This window comes from Labeo rohita, chromosome 5, assembly GCF_022985175.1.
Source record: "Labeo rohita strain BAU-BD-2019 chromosome 5, IGBB_LRoh.1.0, whole genome shotgun sequence".
Taxonomy (NCBI): Eukaryota; Metazoa; Chordata; class Actinopteri; order Cypriniformes; family Cyprinidae; genus Labeo; species Labeo rohita.
Genome location: NC_066873.1, coordinates 30,142,955 through 30,165,302, shown reverse-complemented (window position 1 = coordinate 30,165,302; position 22,348 = coordinate 30,142,955). Strand labels below are relative to the sequence as shown.

General features: G+C 36.5%; 1 protein-coding gene across 1 annotated transcript in view; it reads left to right on the top strand.

Moving 5' to 3' along the window:
- loxl2b (lysyl oxidase-like 2b) overlaps positions 1–20,450 on the top strand; it is a 33,871-nt gene extending 13,421 nt beyond the window's left edge. The window contains exons 4-14 of the mRNA XM_051109134.1: positions 165–376; positions 5,667–5,883; positions 6,602–6,785; positions 11,798–11,955; positions 12,054–12,221; positions 14,905–15,070; positions 17,353–17,593; positions 17,900–18,015; positions 18,172–18,308; positions 18,842–18,953; positions 19,413–20,450. Of these exons, the coding sequence (XP_050965091.1) occupies positions 165–376; positions 5,667–5,883; positions 6,602–6,785; positions 11,798–11,955; positions 12,054–12,221; positions 14,905–15,070; positions 17,353–17,593; positions 17,900–18,015; positions 18,172–18,308; positions 18,842–18,953; positions 19,413–19,480 (1,779 nt within the window). The 3' untranslated portion in view covers positions 19,481–20,450. The remainder of the gene's footprint in view (positions 1–164; positions 377–5,666; positions 5,884–6,601; positions 6,786–11,797; positions 11,956–12,053; positions 12,222–14,904; positions 15,071–17,352; positions 17,594–17,899; positions 18,016–18,171; positions 18,309–18,841; positions 18,954–19,412) is intronic.
- The last annotated feature ends 1,898 nt before the right edge of the window (positions 20,451–22,348 follow it).

The following is a 22,348-nucleotide window of genomic DNA, read 5'->3' as shown; positions in this document are numbered from 1 at the left end:
TATATGAAAACAGAGCCTTAATAGAGTACAGACAGGATATTCCTTGTAAAAACATGTCTAATATGTCCTGCAGTTTGTTATCCTGCAATAATATAGGAATCATTGTATGTCATAAATCAGCTTTAGTTTTGCAGTGACAATACATGTCTTCTTTCGCCCCTTAGAGTCTGAATATTCAGGTGGAGGATGTTCGTGTACGCCCCATCCTGTCATCATATCGTAAGCGCATCCCAATAACAGAGGGCTACGTGGAGGTGAAGGATGGAGGCAAGTGGAAGCAGATTTGTGATGACGAGTGGACTCACATGAACAGCAGGGTCATCTGTGGCATGTTCGGCTTTCCTGGAGACAAGCGATACAACACCCGTGTGTACAAGTGAGTTCTCAGGTTCCCTTTAGTCGTGATCAGACACCTTCAACATTTCTCACATTAGCACAGTTTATTCGCTATAGTTTGGAAAATGGTAATAAAATATGGCAAGAACTCAGAGTTAAACTGTTTCAGAACAAAATCATCTTGATAATGTCAGATAACTTTGATAGAAAGGTATGTAATGGATTACAATCAACCAAAAATTCAGACAGCTGTTAGTATGACAATATTAAATAGGAAAGGATGTGATGTGTGGCTAAGTATGGTGAACCATACTTGGAATTTGTGCTCTGCATTTCACCCATCCAAGTGCACACACACAGCAGTGAGAAGTGAACAAACACACACCCGGAGCCCGGGGAGCAGCTGGGGCTTTGGTGCCTTGATCAATGGTCTCACCTCAGTCATGCTATTGAGGATGGAAGAGAGCGCTGGACATTTACTCCCTCCACCTACAATCCTTGAGACTAGCACCCAGAAGTCCATCTCTATAACTATCAGGCCACGTTTACTGTTTACACAACTCTCAATACTTTGTTGACCAATTACCAAGCAATGCTTAAAGGGATAGTTCACCCAAAAATAAAAATTTAATGTTTATCTGCTTACCTCCAGGGCATCCAAGATGTAGGTGAATTTGTTTCTTCAGTAGAACACAAACAAAGATTTTTAACTCAAACCGTTACAGTCTGTCAGTCATTTAATGGCAGTCAATGGGATCCACGGCTTTGAGAGTCAAAACAACACACACACACACAAAGCCAAATTAAACCCTACAGCTTGTGCGTGATACATTGAGGTGTTAAGACATGAAACAATCAGTCTGTACAAGAAACTGAACAGTATTTATATCATTTTTTACCTCTGATCCACCGCAATGTCCGAGTGTCCTGAGCTTGTTCCCAACAGCCAGCACATGACGGGACAACGTGCTCTGGCATAGGCGATCAGGCTCAAAATTTGGGAGTCTCTGAAAAATCAACACTCCCGGATGAGTTTGCGCAAACAAACGTAATCTTTTAGATTTAATGAGTTGCAACAATCAGGATAAGCACAATTAGTTACCATTTTGAGTAGCCGTCATACCCACAATCTCGCTGTGTAAACAATGAGTGACGTATATGCATGAAAGATCGCTTCCGCGCATGCATCTACTATGCCAGAGCATGTTGACGTGTCATGCGCCGGCTGTTGTGAGCGTGTTTAGGACACTAGGACATTGTGGTGGATCAGAGATAAAAAGGCTGATTGTTTTGTTTGTTAACACTTCAATGTATCATCACAAGCCGCAGGGTTTAGTTTGATTTTGTCTGTGTATATTTTTTTGACTCTCAAAGCCATTGATGCCATTGACTGCCATTATATGACTGACAGACCGCAACGGTTTGAGTTAAAAATCTTCATTTGTGTTCTACTGAAGAAACGAAGTCACCTACATCTTGGATGCCCTGGGAGTAAGCAGATAAACATCAAATTGTCATTTTTGGGTGAACTATCCCTTTAATTTTGTTCAGTCTGTTGTGTAAAATCACATTAGCAATTACAGAAAAAACACTTAAGCAAAACATTGTCAGGTTAAAGTGTCTGAAGAATTTTTGGGTATAATATATCAGTTTATTTTGCTATCCAGGCTTGTGCACAATTCAGAATTTCAGAATTGGCCGCCATTCAATTCATGAGTTGGAATTTGAATTGAATTGACTCCGCCCTACAGGAAGTTGAATTTGAATTGGAGTTGGAATGACAGGAAGTGGAATTAAATTCATGGCAATTCAAAGACATTCCACACAGTCATACAACAGAAAGAATGTGTTGAATCTCACATACAATTACATTAATTTTGTAATTTAATAGCATAATTTCATTGCACATAACTAGTCACTCCTCAACCCTGCATACATTTTGTTCCAACATATAGATAATGATCAAATTCTTGAAATAAATTACTCCCTCAATGTTTGATTAGTTTTGTTCAAAATGTTATTTTCATTTCAAAGTAATCAAATAACACAAAGTCGTTGTAAATGCAGTTGTCATTTATTCCAATACAAAACTCATTGAGCAACACTGTTGCATCTAGTCCTCAATAGCTCAATAGTATCATTTTAAATACTTGGTTAAAGCAAAGCATTCTGGGATATGGAGTCACGTTCCATTGTGTTCCACAAAATTACAATTCCAATAAATCAAACTTAATTATGTGTTCTGTGACTAGAGCTTTTAACATTCATTGCTGGGGGGGAAACATTTCCTGTTAATGTAATCTGTACAAGTAGTTCAAACTAATATCATTTATAGAATATGTAATGAAATCATATCTGACATATATTGTAAAGCTTCATTGTTAAACACTTCACTTATGTATATGAATTTCATTGAATTTGTATTGAATTGCAATTCTGCTTCCTTTAATTCAAATTCGAATTGTAATTCTAGATCCTGTTTTTGACATCAATTCAAATTCAATTCAAATTCAAGAATTGAATTGGAATTTAGGAGTCATTCTCAATTCAATTCTGAATTGTGCACAAGCCTGTTGCTATCCTCACTTACATAAATGAACTATGGTGTCCTGGACCCACTAGCAAAAAAATATCAAAAATTATATCTGGTGTCTGAGTAATTTTTGGTTTGACTGTATATTATAGAATATTGATTTTTTTTTCTACATAAAAGTACAAATGACTTTGACCTCAGAATTGCAATATTTTACATGGAGGTACTCCCCGTATGATAATAAATATCCTACTCCATTCAACTCCCACTACAGCAAAATGGAAACAATGCACTTGGAGTCGGTCATAGATCCAGGAACTCCTGGGGGTCCTTGAAGGTACTGCAAGGGCTCTGTGAGCTGAAGTATGAAACACACAAATTTCATAGTTTAGTAGACAAGTGAACTAAGTTATCCACAGTGTTGGGAAGGTTCCTTTGGAAATTTATTAGGTTACAGATTACAAGTTACCCTATTTAAAATATAATAAATAGTGTAACTATTTTAAGTACTTACTTAATGTAACTGATTACATTTCATTATTTTTTGATTACTTTTCTAAATTTAAATTTCTACATTTTTTCCTGAATCTTTCTAAACTGTTAATCATTTTCAGAACATTTAAAGCAGGCAGGGTTAACCTTGAAGTAGTACTCAACACTGATTACTGTCACACTTTCAAAGTCCTTCATCATTTAAATTAATGATTTAATTTAGCATAAACACTAACCCAAACTGGAAATAAAACAGTTATTAAATAAACATAGTGCCCTATACTGTGTCCTAAACTCCTGAAAAAGTGGTGTCTCATATTTCAGAGCAGTCAATGCAATTTTGGAAAGAAGTCAATCAAATCTGTATGTGTGTGAAAATATTCAGATGTAACCCCCTTTTGTAATGGTTAACATTTTCATAAGTAATTTTATTACACATTTTTTTCTCAGTAACTGTAACAGATTACAATTACATTTGTTTTGTAATTAAATTACATAATTCCGTTACTCGCCAATACTGGTTATCCAGTATAAGAGTATATCTTTTATTTCATTTTATTTTTTTTACTGAATGATGATGGACTGGATATTCAAGGAAAATTATTCTAAAAAGCAGGATATCTTATGATGTTGGTTGAAAGAATGTCCAAGTGTGCATTTTTATAATTTTATTACTGTTTCTAAATGTTTTATTTTTTGTTTTGTTATTAAATAAATGTAAGTATATTTTTTTTTGATCAATACTGTACAACTTTATACTAGAGCTTCCGTTGTTCACCATTTCCAATTTATGCTTACATTAATCATTTTAGCTTATTTTAAAAACTGAAGTAAAACATCCCTTTATCTAATTTGCTAGCTTGCTTAAATCCAAGCCAAATAATACATTGACTATCCTAGTGTAAAAAGCCTGACACTTTCATACCATAACAGTCATTTTTTGTTTGACAGACATAAATCTTAATCTGTTAGCTATTGGTAGGAAGCCTGAAAGAAAATACCCTCCTTGGAAGTAACAAAACAGACATGCTGCTTTTCCATCAACACTGGTCAGAGAAACCACTGGTTACCGCTCAAGCAAATATAGGCAAATGGACCTTATTTGAATCACATCATGAAGGATGTTTCTAGCAAGTCCTTTAAGACTTTCCTTGCAGATGAATCTCTACAGTTCTCCCAATAAATAAGAAAATCTGCAGAGGGCAACTCAAACTTAGACTTTCTGCTAAGCGATTACATTCCATACTGTTTTCGTAATGTATGACCCAAGAGTTCCATAAATCTTCATGAGCACTTTCATAACTGTGTGGAAATCACCACTAAATGCCTAGTTAGTAATTAATCAACTATATGAGAAAACATATAGGCACAATGGAAATTAAAGCTTTAGGGCTGATTGTATGATCTCAGACTTCTGCTAAGCTACGTGCTTGTCCGCACATGGTGTGCCTTATGAAATGTGCAGGCGCTGTCTGTTTTTTTAAATCGGTGCTTGATGTTGGGGGAAGGGGGGACACGTAGCCAAAGGCTGTCGTTTTTTCAGTGTGGAGCCAAAATGGGCTTCTCTTCAACTACCTCTGTCTGCCCTGTGGCTTTAAACTGTGCTTTCATAAGAAAACTTGGACTATCCTTTCAGAGGACCGTGCATGAATGGCTCCTGTAAATAATACGGCTCTTTCTCTGGCTGGAACAAGCAGACGATGTTCTCAAGATGATAAAGCACCAGCGTGGAAGTATAACAGCTTTTCCTACAGCTGTTCCCGCAAACAATATAAATAAACTGGCTGGTATATGTTCAGGCTTTTGTAACAAAAGTTTTTTTGTCCATCTTTAGATCAAATCTGTGAGTTAAATGCAATGTCTAGCATTTTTTATGCAGCTAGCAAAGCCATTGTGTGTTTGTGTCCACATTTGTTTTCCCAATAGTGGTTCCAGTGGGGATCTGAAACAGAATTTGGAGCAATTCCAGTGTGAGACGTTCTCTGCCTCTGAACTAAACAAAAACAAATGTGGATTGTGTATTTTTTGTGAATGATGGCCAGTATGCTTCTGACAGGGAACTGTAATCATCATGGTACTTCACATGAAGCCTGTTAAATATTCTCTTTGTAGGATGAGTAGCATTTTTCCTGCAGGAATATATGACGTCACTTCAGCAGCGTTTCATCTTTTTACAGTTCAATACGTATCAAATCTTTAACGCAGTCATGAATCATTTACTAGCCTGATTATGACTAGAATCTTCCACTTGGGCCTATGTGTTTATTTAATTTAATTCTTAAATTCCCTTTGCTTTCCTTCTCAGGATGTTTGCCCGCCGGAGAAAGGCAACCTACTGGGATTACTCCATAAATTGCACTGGAAATGAAGCTCATTTGTCTAGCTGTAAGCTAGGCCATACGCTCGCCATCAAAGCTAATAGCACGTGTGAGCAGGGCACTCCTGTGGTAGTCAGCTGCGTCCCTGGCAGAGCTTTCGCCCCGACTCCCATGGCAGGATTCAGGAAAGCCTTCAGACAGGAGGTGAGGCCAGATTATTCATTTCTTCCAAAAATACAAGAAGCCACATGTCCACATGAGGTATTGCTTTGTGGTGAACTGTTGACTCTCACCTTTAAGGAGACTGTTAAGTATGGAACAGAGCTCAGCTCAATTTATCTTCATGGTGATAGTGAATCCTGATCTAGCTTAAGCGGTTACTTTAAAGTAAATCATTTATACTCATTTAAAGAAGTTTGTATGGCAAAAGTGGTTGCTTTCGAGTCGATATTTTAAGTTGCCACAAACTGTGATTATACGAATACTAATGTTAGAGAGCGAAGAATAAGCAAAGGATATTTTTGAATCTCTAAAGCACTGTGATGACAGACATTTTAGCCAAAAATGACATCACTCTTTCCAAATTATATATTTAAGTAGTCCATGTGGAAGCTTGCCTGTTACATACCATTCAGCGAGGTCAGTGAGTTCATTAGCATGATGCACATCTGAACTGTTGAAAATAAATCAATACTTTAATACTCAATACTATTCAGCAAGGACTTATTAAACTGATCAAACGTGTTGGTAAATTAATTTATAATGTTACAAAAAAGAATCTTGAAAAATAATGTACCATAACATGCATAGTTGACTGAATTACTGTAAAACTTCTCAAATATGAATTTCCTTCAGTTACTTATAACCAAAGAATTTCAGCTCTTTTCCTAAGAGGATTCACTCTCTTCCTCTTCCTTCATAGCAACCCCTGGTGCGCCTCAGAGGTGGCGCTGTAGTTGGAGAGGGCCGCGTGGAGGTTTTGAAAAACGGAGAATGGGGCACAATCTGTGATGACAACTGGAATCTCATAGCCGCTACTGTGGTGTGTCGTGAGCTTGGATTTGGGAGTGCCAAAGAGGCACTTTCTGGAGGTCAACTTGGACAAGGTGCATATAGCTGAATTGGTTCTAGACAGAGCATTACAACCTCTGTGGCTTCTGTGCATTTGCTTGGGCCCTTTTTAAGTATTCATAGCACAAGGTGCTCTAGGGAAATGGAGGGGTAAATCTGATATATTGCTTGGCATAATGAAAGTCATTTCATTCATTGTGTTCACTGCAGTCACTATCTATCTAACACACCTTTATTTTGCAACTTGAATAAAACTGCTTTTATGACTCTGGGGGGGTCTGGGATCCCCAGGGGGGCGCAAGGTGTGGAAGAAAATAAGAATTGTATTTCAATGGCATTTTAGCGCCACATAAATAAATAAATGCCAAGTTCTGTCATGAAAGTCTAGAGGGCGCAGGCTAATGGGTGCTTAAAGCAAACTGATTTTGAAAAATGTAAAGATGGCTTCACATGTTATAAAATGGGTCCTCATGGGATCATCATGTTTAGGGGTTTTCAGACCTGAATAATTACACATTAATGCAATAATTAATACATACAGTACAGTGTCCGATAGGGCTGCAAAACAATTAATCGTTATTAATTTAAATCAAAATAAAAGTTTATGTTTACATATTATATGTGTGTGTACTGTGTATATTTAATATGTATATATAAATACACACACATATATGTATATATTAAAAAAAATATTTGTATGTATATATTTACATGTATATAATTCATATTATATATAAATATAAATATTTTATATATAAACCTAACATTTTTTTCCTTAAAGGGAACCCTGGGTATTAAGACTTGTATAGCTAAATATAGCATAAATGATGTCTCTCAGAAAACCCATGAAAGTTTTATGTTCCACATCGTTATATACATATTTTGGACTATGGGAGCGCCATTATTTTGATTACCTAGAACAGTTGTACTCTGTGAGCTACTGGCACTGAGCAACGCTGTTTCTACCGCAACAACTCGAAATGCATAACTTGGAAAATAAATTACTGATAGGATGACCACAGCTGCTGAAAGAGCTTGCAGGTGGCGATGGATATAAGTGTAGGCTTAAAGGAGAAGTCCACTTCCAAAACAAAGATTCACATATAATGTACTCACCACCTTGTCATCCAAGATGTTCATGTCTTTTTTTTCTTCAATCGTAAAGAAATTATGTTTTTTGAGGAAAACATTTCAGCATTTTTCTCCATATAATGGACTAATATGGTGCCCCGATTTTGAACTTCCAAAGGGCATTTTAAATGCGGCTTCAAACGATCCCAAATGCGATTGTAATGATCCCAGCCGAGGAAGAAGGGTCTTATCTAGCATAACGATCAGTTATTTTCATAAAAATAATACAATTTATATACTTTTTTTAATGTCAGATGCTCGTCTTGTCTTACTCTGCCTGGACTGTTTTTGTTCCAGTTCATGGCAGTTAGGGTATGTCGAAAAACCCATCTCATGTTCTCCCTCAACTTTGAAATCGTCGCTGTTTTACCTCTTTGTTAAGGGTGCTTGATCTTCTTTGCACGTTCACTTTGCAAAGACTGTGTTGATACTTCTGCAGCGATGTAGGATCATTTCGAAATGATTTTTGAAGTTGAGGGAGAAAATACGATTGGAGTTTTTTTCCGACATACCCTAACTGTCTTGAGTCAGAATACACAGAGTTCAGGGAGAGAAAAGCAAGATGAGCCTTTTAAATTTAAAAGTATTTAAATTGTATTTTTTTAGTGAAAATAACTGACCCTTCTTTCTCGGGTGGGATCGTTTATAACTCCATTTGGGATTGTTTGAAGTCACATTTAAACTGCATTTTAGAAGTTCAAAATCGGGGCACCATATCAGTCCATTATATGGAGAAAAACATAATTTCGTCTGAAGAAAGAAAGGCATGAACATCTTGGATGACAAGGGGGTGAGTACATTATATTTGAATCTTTGTTCTGGAAGTGGACTTCTCCTTTAAACCAAATGCTGTACCATCGATTTTCCCCACAAAGAGTGTAAACGCACCCGGATATCGAATGAAATCCATGCTGAGAAACTCCTTCAGTGGCTGCAGCATCATCATAATAATATTTTGATTTTTTATAATTTAATATTTAGACTGTGCGTATGACATGATATATGTGCGTATACTGTACATGGGATGGAAAACTTCCAGATAGCACACGTACGTCTGCAAGATGTCTGTTAAAGATCTCTTGATCTGGAAAGCATCTGGTGTGTACAAACGTCTGGCAGACGTCTGTAAGATGTCAGTTTTACATACATTCTAAATCATAAACATCTTAATACACATCTATACAATAGACACAATAGACGTATTGCAGATAAGCAAACTACATAAAAAATATGTCTTGCAGATGTAAATGCAGACGTCAAATACATGTCTCTGAGATGTACGTGTGCTATCAGGGCTGCTCCCATTATTATATATCAATCACAATCTTCACCTTTAAAAAGTAACATTGTCTTAGCACATAACACTCTTACAGATTGATTAAAAATAGTCAATGACTTACAAGTATATTTCTCCAAAGCAATGTCTGTTCGCGAGCTGAACTAAAACCGTTGCTGCACATTGCCGGTTGACGAACTAAATAAACACTGCGTATTAACAGAAGAGTAATAAAACTGGAATATTGAAAATGGCTTGTAGGTGTCAGCCGTACACCATGACCAGACAATGGGCAGAACAGTATCAGTATTTTATTTTCCGAGTTGTGTTGCGGTAGAAATAGCATAGCTCAGTGCCAGTAGCTCACGTAAATATATACATGTATGTGTTTGTATTTATACATACATAGTAAATATACACACTACACACACACATGTAGTATGTAAACATATACTTTTATTTTGAATGCAAGTAATTGAAATTAATAGTTTTGCAGCCCTAGTATCTGAATGTTTTGTAGTAGTCCCACCATGCTATATCAGTTAAAGGTGTTTTTTTGTTTTTTGACAAATTGCATGGTTCCATCTTTGTTTTAGGTATAAAGTGAAGTTTTAGGTCACAAATCTATACTTGTCCTAAAAGTGATCCTAATTGTATGGTAGATCATGGTCATATAGCCTGGGGATTGATAGGTTTAAGCTGAAAATATCAGTTCTTTCTCTCTTGAAACCACTAAATTCTCTACATTTTTTCCCCTATGATACCATCATGACATCTGTTTTAAAACTATGACTTGTCATACCTTTAAACGTGCTTTACTGTTTGAGCTACAAGAAGCTGTTGTGACTAAATATGTATTCATGATTATTTATGGGTGTGTCTCTATTTTAAAAAAAAACGTATTTGTCGCGATTTCTGCTCAAAGGGAAATGTATATAAATAGTTACAATTAATTATGATTAATTACAATTACTTATATCAGCTGCCAGTAGTAACTGTAGCAGAATCAATTTTCCATCAACTAATCTGTTCGCTCAGCGAACATTCAGTATAATCTTTATATCAACAAATTATATTTTCTTGGCCACAGAAAATAACTTTCTTAAAGTACCACTGCATTATAGCAAGTAGCTCGAATCGGAATCGTAAAGGGACATTCATTTGCAAGGCAGAATCAGAATCAAAACTCATGTAATTTGTGCACAATAGTTTATTAACGAAGGACTAACACATAACTAATCTAAACAAACAAACATGAAATCACTCATACATGGGGGAATGGTCAGTGAGAAGCAGTTAGAGAGAGACAAGGAAATGAAGCTATGAAAAGAGTCAGTTAACCACCTGCTGTGAAACCATCAGTGCTGTCTACAGCTTATACTAAACCTCTGTATGTTTAGTTAAGTGTACGATACTTGCATTGCCTTGGTCGTCGAACAAGTGTCCAAATGCAGTCTCTGAAAGTCTTGATGGTTTGGAGCAGTGGTGGGTTTGGAATTGCAATCACGTTCTTCCGGGTCTGAAGAGTGATGAACTCCAAAGATGTCCTGACTCATTGGTGACTGGGAGTTTCTTCCCATGTGAAAAGTGAAGAAGAACCAAGAGCTGAGAGGGACCCAGCTGAAGTCCTGTGATCTTTGGGGAATGGAAAGACAAGGCCGCAAGGCCTGGCGCACGCTTAGGGAAGTCCTGAAGAGTTCTAGCTCATCTTCTTAGGTTCTCCAAGAACCACCGACTGTCTGAGGCGAGTCATGAAGATGAATTCCAGGGTTGAGTGGAACTGTCTGGCTCTTTGTGGTCGAGAGCCACAGCTCTGTATGTTGGGCCTGTCGGGCCCGCCGGGCACGCCCTGTGCCGGCTCAGGCTCCCCGTGGGTTCCTCCACACGGGCAGCAATCAGAAGATGTTGCAGACGAAGGAGAAAGTGAAGAGAGAGAGAAGAGAGAGGGGTCGATACCTTTAAACTCTCTGGAGGCAGGAGTTCCATGAACCTCTCCCAGGAGGTCCATGAACCAATGGTAACTTTCACCTTTGGAGGGAAAGTTTACGACTCTTTGTCTGTGAGCATGGTATTTTGCATATGTAATTCGATTGGGTGTTGATGCAAAAACTACTAAGGTTTCTTAAAACACTAACATGTTGCAAAGGTATCAACATCTAATTTACACCATCTTTTAGATCATTAAAATACGAACTCAAAGAGTCCAAGCATGACATAGGTGGGTTATACTACTAGTCATCTATCATAATACATGCATAAAACAGTAGAAAGACAAATACAAATACAACAGACAAAATTAAAATACAATGCAGTAATACTGTACACAATGACCTGGGCTATGTGTGATAGGAAGGTCAAAGAAAGGTTTGTCTGTGAATGAGTAGGAAAGAGTCCATTTCTATAGGCATTGTGTCTTTCCTATAGAGAAATGTAGTGTGCTCCGTTTGCATTCCTTGAGGCCATAAAACCTGTGATATCAGATCGTTGTCCTGGCAACTGAGCCCTTTTGGGGAGTTAGTTGCTTTGGGGGGGTTGTCTCCAGAGCTCCAGCATGTAGCTGGCCTGTTGTGTTTAAAGACTATTTGTTAAATGTAACAATTAATGTATGTCTGATTGGTCTAGACGCTACATATTTTTCAGGAATGGGCCCTGTACATATGAATGAAGTAAAATGTTCTGGCTTTGAGAAGTCTGTCACTGAGTGCCCCTTCAATATGGACAAAGACTCTGAAGGCTGCAGTCATGAGGAAGACGCTGGCGTCAGGTGCAATGTTCCTGCCATGGGCTTCCAACAGAGGGTGAGAACTGCGTCTGTGGTACCTTTAAATCACTGAATACTGAAACGTATTTTTACTGTCATACCGTAACATGCCCACTGTGCTCTTCATTATTGCAGCTGCGTTTGAGTGGCGGTCGTACCCCCTTTGAAGGCCGTGTGGAAGTTTTAATGGAGCACAACGGTTCTCTGGTATGGGGAACTGTGTGCGGTGAGGGCTGGGGCACTATGGAGGCCATGGTGGTCTGCAGACAGCTGGGCCTGGGCTTTGCAAGCCATGCTTTCCAGGTATGTTTATTCTCAAAACCTCATCTGAAATGGACACTGAAGTCTTACATTATGGATGATCACACTGTGCTTAACCCTGGGTTACCATAAGAAATGACCCAGGGATAACTATTTCAAGTGTGATCCTTTTACACTGCTGGTAAGGTATGCCTATCCCTCTCACCAGATAATCCCTTGATCTTGGTAAATTGGATGTTGGCCCTTTGAAGAAATTCATGGTATTCCAACTCCACATTACTATTCAGCTCTTTTTGTATAAGCAGGGATGGTGGAAGACTGCTGTTAGTAAAATCAAAGCTCTGTGTGGGCTAAAAAGTTTTTTTCAGTGACGCCCTACTGTGATTGGGAATAAGCTTGAGAGATCTCTACTTATTAAGTAGCTTTATCCAAACCAGATCATATTAATTTCAGGCCAGTTCGGTCTTAATTGATCATCCTGTGACGACGGGATTCCTTTGGTGCCTGTTAACTGTTCCTGCTGATTGTAAATAAGAAATCGCAGCGTTCCGATCTTCAGGCACGTTGTCTAATCTAATGACATCGCATCTGTCAATTTTATAAACAGTCTAAAGAATATCCCTTGATTCTGTTTGTCAAATATGTCCATTAAGAAACTGTTTTTTAGTGTTTCTCCCAGCCGTTTGCTCTCTCTGCTGACTTGTACTGCATCCAAGAAGAAATTCTTTTTTTTTTACAGCCTGGGACAAGGAAACGTATGTACTTGTATATCTGAAGTCTGAAATGAATCCCAGTTTTGTTGGAGTGTGATGTATCTTTACATTGCTTTGATCCGTTATGCGCAGCTCGGCTTGAAGTCGCCCTGTGAGAATGATCGTTCTGATAGAGAACAACAGTAATTAGTAGAACAACCAGCTGTTTAAGACATGTCTGTTTTCCTCAGATTAACCTTTTTAAATACATGCCTTATGACAGTTATAGATGCTTGTGTTTACGGTTGCCAAGAGAAACCGTTGCTCCCTTTTGGTTTGACAGTGTTAAAGATAAACAGTTACACCTGGGAAACATTTAAGAGAGTTAGAGACTTTCTGTTCCAAGAGGAAATTATATCTCTTCATCAAATGGATCTTAAATAGATGATAAGATAGAACAAAACACTTGACTGCCGCAGGGTTGGAAAAAGAAGGAGAGGTCTGCTTTGAAGATATTTCTTGTGCTGACAAGTGATTTATGCCTGGAAATGGTTAAACAGTATGGACCGTGTTTGTGATTCTTTTAAATACTGAAATTGTTTGATTGGAAACGTATAAGCTCACAACTTTACAGTGTAGGTAAGTTTTGTTGCTCTGGATATAAAGTTTAACTATGCAATAGATACTGTTTAGTGTACTATTAGAGCTTTCCATTGATTTGCTAAGCTAGGACTTTTCTCTGTTAGAACAAAGAAGTCCCTTAGGTTTTGATATGCACCAATGCAATAGCACCATCTTGTGGTTATTTTGGGTTTTAATGTTAGGAATTTGTCTTTGTTGACATTTTTCCTCAATTTAGTTTTTTTTTAAACATCTGTGCTTTCATAAGGGTTCATTTAGTGCATGGATTTTTTTTCTTTACGCCAGTTTATAACGACACCTAGTGACGTTTTTCATTGTAATATGAAAAAGCAAAAATTTTTCAGTTACCAAAGCCATTGAGTAAATGCTCTATTCAGAATCAGCTTCATTTAATTAATAATTTTGAATTAGCTTTTATTTTAGTTTTTTAGTGTTCATTTTAATTTGAGTTTGTTTTAGTAAATTTAGAATAATTTAGAATAATGTGCGTTCATCATTTTTTTAATTACATTTTATTTTTTAGTAACTTTAGTTCTTCCACTTAAAATTAGTTATTTCAGTTAGTTGGGATAGTTTGATGTTTGACTAACCAAATTAAATAAAAAAACGAAAGTTACTAAAAATAAAACAATAAAAAAATCATTAATGCTCAAAAGCAAATAAAAAAAGACGAAGGCACAACATTTTATTTTACATTATATTTTATATTTCAGTTTATATCATAAGTTTTCAGTTTATTTGTTGACTATATTTCAATTAATAACATTTTTTTATTAGGTGCAGTGCTTAATTTGAGATCAGATTTTTGATGTATTTGGAGGTTATGTGTTGGTCCTCAACATATTTTTGACCAATCAGCTTTCTTAAGTTCAAAATCGCTCTCTTTGATTAGTGCTTACTGGTTAACCCACTCTCTCCAAACGTGCACTGCTCACAAAACATATTGTTTAGTGAGCAGCAGAATGTTTAGAGAGAGTGTAATAATACCAGAAATAATACCAAATCAAGTGAAAGGTGTAATTTTAGATTTAGTTCACTATAAAAACACTGTATTGATATAAAGGAAGTATTATATACATCTTAGGTATTACATGCATTTCATACATGTCTGCTTCCACAATGCTCCATGTAAAATAAAACAGCTTTTACTGGGCTATGAGTCAAATTTGTATCATATGTAGTCATATGAGTCACTAATGTGATTATACTTTTTTTTTTCCTCAAAATTGTAAAGCACATTTTTTGAATGAGTAAAAATGACTGGGTGCATCTTTAACAATGCAACAATCTGTGTAATAATAAATGCTGTGCAGTGCATTTGCACTTCCTTTAATTTCACCTGTGGATGAAATGAATGACTTAAACTAAAGTGTAATTATGTGTTTGTATAGGAGACCTGGAACTGGCCTGGTGCAGTGAATGCAGATTCAGTGGTAATGAGTGGGGTGAGGTGTGCAGGAACAGAGATGTCTCTCTTACACTGTCTGCATCATGGAGACTATCTCAGCTGCCCCAGAGGTGGAGGACGCTTTGCTGCTGGCGTTTCCTGTTCTGAGAGTAAGATTTGTATCATTATATACTAAATATTCAAATCCAATTAGTCTTAAATTTGTGCATTTTTATCTCTTGACATTGAGAGTGATTTTACTATATGTAGGAGAGAGTGGGGTGAGTTGAACCAGTTTTTATTTACAGTGTGCTTAAAGCGAGCACATGATAGTAATGGGTTCAAATTAAATATGTACATACATTTAATCCTTGGGAATAATTACTTTGGATCAAAAACAAACTGCTTTCAAACTATGGCTTGCCCCCAGTGTTGGGTATATTGAGCCTAGAGAGAGGGTAAGTTGAGCCACATGGAGTTAAACTGTGCCACTAATTATGCTGAAGCAAAACTGAACATTTTCACCTCCTGCCATATCAAAGGATAAGAAATTCAATAAAAATCTCAAAGAATAAAAATCTTTCATAAAAACTTAGACCAGTGACCAGTTTTCATAAAAGGCATTTTCAGAACAAAATCAAGTTCAAAACAAAGAGCAAAATAAAAACAGTTTGGTCTAAAATTAATGAAGTATAATGTAAAATTACATTAAAGTAATACTTTATAAGAAGGGACTTTATAAGAGCTTACCCCAAGACTTTTTGGCTCTAATTACCCCACTCCTACCATTTAAAGGGGTTGTTGGATGCAAAGTTCACTTTTACATGTTGTTTGAACATTAATGTGTGTTGGCAGTGTATGTACAAATCTACCCTATAATGATAAAAATCCATGCAGTGGTTTTTAATTAATCTGTAAAAATAATATCTCCTTTTTCAAATCGAGCCATTCTCAGATGCCTGTCAGTGTGGCATCAAACCCACAGAGGCCGCTCCCACGATACTTGATTGACTTACCTCAGATCAGCTGTAACAGTCCAACCTCCATTGTTTTGATGCCGGAGCAGGGATGTAAGTTAGACAAGAGTATCTCCGATTGAGCGATTGAGGTGTTGTGTTGCTTGATGTAATAATGAACGTAGTGGTCGTCATTTACTCCCAGACATCTGAGCCGCTGAAGATGCAGTGGATTACGTTTGTTTGTGAAGGGCATGCGCCTCCCAATGTACATATATTCGTCTATGTTCGCGCAAATCATTCGTGATCCAGCTTAACTTACAGCAGAAGTGAGTATAAGGCTTTTTTTTAACGAATCTTTGCGATTGCCTTTCCTAATAACGTGCTAGTTAGCAAGTTTAGCGGCTAAACAGGCTCGTCACTCCACAGAGAGAAGAGAGGGGCGGGGTGAGCAGAGCTCATTAACATTTAAAGCAACCTCGACCAGAACAGGATTTTGGAAAGGTAAAAAGGGTGTTGTTTTACATTATCACTGAGAATTTTTAACCAAAGTATATTATAGACTTTTCATTAAGACCCTAAAGAATCATATCAACGTGGAAATAGGCATCCGATGACCCCTTTAACAAACTTGTATCATCCAGCAGTTTAAAGCTAACCATATAGTCTCATATTATAACTCCCTAAAGCACATACACGTGTGTGATATTTTTCGGATTTGTGTGTAATTGTTCAGACACAAGAAGCATGAGTTCTTAAAAAAAAAAAAATACTTTGAACAGCAAAAAATTAATTTTAGTTACCAATTATTCCATGGGTTTCTCTCCATCAAAAGGTGAGTAAAATGTAGAGCTCTTCAAATATTTGTGGCCAAATCACCCCGCTCTCCCCTACATAATTCTTGTTACTACAGTTTATTTGTTTCTGGAGAAACACTGACCTCTGCTGGTCACTTTGAAAATAACATGCAAGCCTGTCATATGTTTGCATTGTATTAACATTAACAAAGTACACACAGGATTATATTCAAAGAACATATCCTTTCAGCTCCATTTGTACAAACTACATTGGGAAATCAAATGTTTTGGTTTGTCACACCTAGTGATAGGCATACTTTGCCAAATGAATGAAAGATTTCAAGTTTGGTGTCAGTGTATACTTTTAAATCTTTGATCTGTGGGCTCTTAAAGGAAGAATATACATTTGAATGTTGTATTGGTATTGTGTTTTTGCTATTTTAATACTGTGAGAACTTATGTGGCTGTTCATCTTGGCCATGACACTTCTGAAAAAGAGATTTTTAATCTCTTAATTAAAATGTAATTGTATTATTTATATAATAAAGGGTGTAATATGTGTTCAAAACTCATCTCTTTCATATAATATGGAGTTAAAAACAATGAACCACGTAATGTAAACCAATCTTTAAAAAACACTGACACAGTTCAACATCTGGTTTCAAACTTCAGCTAAGTGTTTTTTGATGTTCCCTGCAGCTGCCCCAGATCTAGTGCTCAACCCCCAGGTGGTGGAGCAGACCACATACTTAGAGGACCGTCCTATGTTCATGTTACAGTGTGCCTATGAAGAGAACTGCCTGAGCTCCACTTCCAGTTCCACCCCAGGCAACTCCTATCGCCGACTCCTCCGGTTCTCTTCTCAAATCCACAACAATGGACAGTCTGACTTCAGACCCAAAGCCTCCAGAGAGACCTGGGTTTGGCATGACTGCCACAGGTGAGGGGTTGGATAACTGATAAGTGAAATCATATTAATATGATTTCTAAAGGTTCACGTGGCACTGAAAACTAGAGTAAATTCAGGCTGCTAAAAATTCAGCATCAAGGGAATAAATTACATTTAAATGTTTAAACACTCAAACACTCAAAATTGCAAAAGTTTTTCACAGGATTACAGTTTTAACAGTATTTTTGATCAAATAAATGCAACATTTGTGAGCATAAAAGAGTTCATTCAAAAACACAAAAACTTCAAGCTAGTGAATTTTTACCTATAGTTAAATTTTTCATTTTACTGTTACAGGCACTATCACAGCATGGAAGTGTTCACCCACTATGACCTACTTAGCAACAATGGCACCAAGGTGGCAGAGGGACACAAAGCAAGCTTTTGTCTGGAGGACTCAGAATGTGATGAAGGTATAAAAGAATGTGCCTGTTTTTGTAGCCCATGACTGAAAATAACTTCGCCTCACTCTTACTGTGTATTATTGGTATTGTAATTGAATTGGTATTAAATTTACAGTAGTGTGATCAACTTTGATGATATGCTCTTTGTATTGTTAACTTTATTAGGAATTGAGAAGAGGTATGAGTGTGCAAACTTTGGTGAGCAGGGGATCACAGTGGGCTGCTGGGATACATACAGACATGATATTGACTGTCAGTGGGTGGACATCACAGATGTTAAACCAGGAGACTACACATTCCAGGTAATAATAGCTAATAGCATTTCCAGATAGAAGTCATTTTAGTGCCAAAGAATTACCCTGGTTCTTGGAAACAGATATTTGTGATCCTGGACCACAAAACCAGTCTTAAGTGGCACGGGTATATTTGTAGCAATAGCCAAAAATACGTTGTATCAAAATTCAAAAAGTTTTCTTTTATGCCAAAAATCATTAGGATATTAAGTAAAGATCATGTTCCATTAAGATATTTTATATATTTTCTACCTTAAATATATAAAAACTTAATTTTTGATTAGTAAAATGCATTGCTAAGAACATTTGGACAACTTTAAAAGCAATTTTCTCAGTATTTTGATTCCAGATTTTCAAATAGTTCTAGTATCTCTGCCAAATATTGTCCTATCCTAACAAACCATACATCAATGGAAAGCTTATTTATTCAGCTTTCAGATGGTGTATAAAATTTCAAAATTGACTCTTATGACTGGTTTTGTGGTCCAAGGTCACATTTGTGATTAATTGTTTTTACTGACTGTATTCACTCTTTCTGACAGATTGTAATTAACCCCAATTATGAGGTTGCTGAGTCGGATTACACCAATAACATTGTCAAATGCAGATGTCGATATGATGGTCACCGTATATGGATGTACAATTGCCATATAGGTAAACAAACATTTATGAATTATGCCTCTTCACATCTTGACATCTTCACATTAAGACATCATTTGCGCTTATTTTTTAAAAATGAAATGTAAAACCTTTACTAATGCCAGAAAAGATAAATTTTGTTGAATTGAACTGTCTGCATGTCAAAGAATCCACAAAAATAGTAAAAGACAGCTGTCTTTAACATTGATAATAATAAAAAATCAGGCATATTCAGACTGTGTGATACTAAAGACTGAAGTTATGGCTGCTAAAAATTCAGCTTTTGTCATCACAGTAATAATTACAGTTATTTTAAATTATAATAACATTTCACAATGTTACTGTTTTTACTGTTTATCATCAAATAAATTCACCTTTGGAGATTTCATTTTAAAACTTCTTAAAATCTTAAAAAGTTAAAATCTTACCTTCAAAAAATAGTAAATCTATAGTAAATGAATCTGTCTCTTTTAGGGGGCTCCTTTAGTGCAGAGACGGACACCTTCCCTGGCCTGATCAACAACCAGGTCACCCATAGGTAAAAAAGGGGTGCTGAGGACATCCAGAAACCACGACCAACCAGTGAGATTATCAAGAGCCCTGAACCACTACACCTCTCTAGAGGACCTTTCATCTCTCAGCAGTAATTCCATGGTACTCTTTCAACTATGCTCAGTGTCACCACATAGCCAGCACAGTCCTCTACTGTATTGCAATACAGTAGAGTAGATGAACATCACTTTTTTTTTTCTTTTTTCAATTGAGAACTCAAATTTGAGACAGGAACTGACTCTGAAAACAGCTCTTTGGCTGAGATTAACAGACTGAAATGCTGTTTTTCCCCTCACACCGCTGAGCCAGTAGCAATTCTGAAACCTCATTCTTTGCTGCTGGTGTTGAAGATGAAACTGTGGATAACTCTCAAGTGAGCTCACTTCAGACATGAAAGGAACTCTGGTGCACTTTTTATTTGACTTTTTTAACTTGACAGGACTTGTGGTTTAGGTCTTTTTGTAAACATTTTGTTAAAGTTAGAAGACTTTCCTCAGATGAGTCTTCTGAAAGAATATTACATAAATCTACAGAAAAATAAAGGCCTGAAGAGACCGTTTCCTTTTTTTTTAGTGTCATGCATTTCAGCTATATTCTTTGGCATTTCAAAAAAACCAAGCTGATGACTTCTGCTTATAGATATTATTGGTTATTATTTAAGTACCTTTTTGTTTTGTAGTGGAAACAACCAATGCATTAGAAAGATATAATGAGCCTTACAATATTTTCTATCAGTGTCAGCGGTTCATAAACACTGGCATCCTAGGAGCAGGTGACCCTGTGCAAACTATATTTGTTTTGTTTTTGGTTTTTCCCCACCCTGTTCTTGTTGTTATTTTGAATTGACTGACGGTGGACAATCATTATGAATTATTTCTGCCTAACTCTATCGAAGCTGACTGGAAACATCACAAGCGGTCTGATCCTTTCCAACTACTCAGACAAGAGTATTCATAGTATTTCACCATCCAAGCATTAAATAACTTATTTTAAGACAGGGATTTCAAAAGCTATTTCATAATTTGTTTTCAATGTGTAATGTCTTTCGTTTGTTGTCTGTCAATGGTGCTAACAGTATTATCCTCTGTTTTTTGAGGGACCATATCAGCTAATTTTACAATATGCTTACTTGAATGGATGTAAAAATCATGGATGTATGCGATGTAGCAGAATAAACGTACATTATTTGGCAAAGGAAAGACGATATACAGGATTCGCTTACTTGTTTTCCAGTGTGAAGACATCTTCTATTGCACCCTCTTGTGGTGAGTAACACATTGTGTTAGATGCTATATTCACTTCATCCACTAAATGGTGCTCTAACAAAATAAAAAAAGGTAGAGTTTTGAACTCTCCAGTACTGTTTTTGCACAGTATACAGTATATATCCAGACAATGTTTGCTACACTTTTATTGCATACTGTGTACCGTTTCACATACTGATAGGCAGAATACAATATACACGTGGTACGGACGTGGTACAAGAGCAACTGAGTAACCCCAAACCTGTTTATACTTGACCAATTTTTATTTCATACAGAGCAGCTTATGTGAAGATTAATGTCTGTGTAAAAACAACATATATTACACTGGGTAAACTTATACACCAGGGTCACTGAATCTGAGCATATTTCATTTCTGTTAGGTTTAACATAAGAAAATTCTTGTAATGGCTAGTTTTGAGATTAATGTTCATCATATTTATTGCTGCAGGAGATGTGGGAACAGAGCCATTTCCTCTCGAAGACAGATCATTTTCCTTAATCCCTATTATATGTTGGAGAGCTTTTTAAAGTGACAGTGAGAATGGTGATTGTTCTTACAGGTTAAACCTCAAGCATTAAATGTACAAAGACCACCCACAGATTATGAAAACAAGTGGCTTAAATGTTAACAAACAACAGTGAATGAGGTAAATATATTAATTACTGAATCAGATTTCCAGAACAGAGAGACTGGCTACAGACCTTCACTCTCAACCTCAAGTGCACTCTCTCTGGAACCAGTAATACAGTCCATTGTTTTAATATGGTAAGCCTACTGTTTGTTGTCTGTTTATAGAATAATTATAATAAATGATAGGCTTCAGCATTCATGCACACAATTATTGTGAGAATACAACCAGGAAAAATGGAATGAAAGACAATAATAATACAAACCCTATTTAGACAGTAATTGTTCCTCATGGGGATGCAAGTTATAAGTTCACCATTTACGGGGGTAGCCAGTGATTTTATTGCCGTCCGAATCCAGAATGGTCGGTGTTTGTCTCCTACCACCTGCGTAAAAATCCCCGGCCGAATCACCTGTTTTTTTGTTTGTTTTTTTTATTTTGACAAACACCAAGGTCGTGTGGTAATTTAATTGCCGTCCAAATCCACATCTCTGAGTTTACTAGAAATCGATTCAAAATTTAATATTGCCGAACACCCTACGGTAACTGTTAAACTTCACTGTAATTTGCATGAGTATTTATTTCTGAAATGCTGGAAATTATTTACAAGAACAAAGAGAAGAGAAAGAGAAGAAGGAGAAGAAAAGCACGTAAACATTCGAAATGGGTCTTATTATTATGGCAGCAGCAGGTAAGCAATCCGATTTTAAAATGGGTGTTATGTACAGTTACATAACTATATGGCGTATAATTATATACAACTATAGCACGTATATTTTCCTGTTTTTAAACAGGAGATTTACGCTTGGAATAATAAGTATACATTTTACATAATGTGTATTTTTAAATACATTTTACACAATAATAAAATTTATTTTATTTACAGCAGACAATCATGTGACTAGCCACGTGAGCAGGTTCGTAGGATCACCAGAATTAGCAGGTGTGTTCGACTTATTCTAAG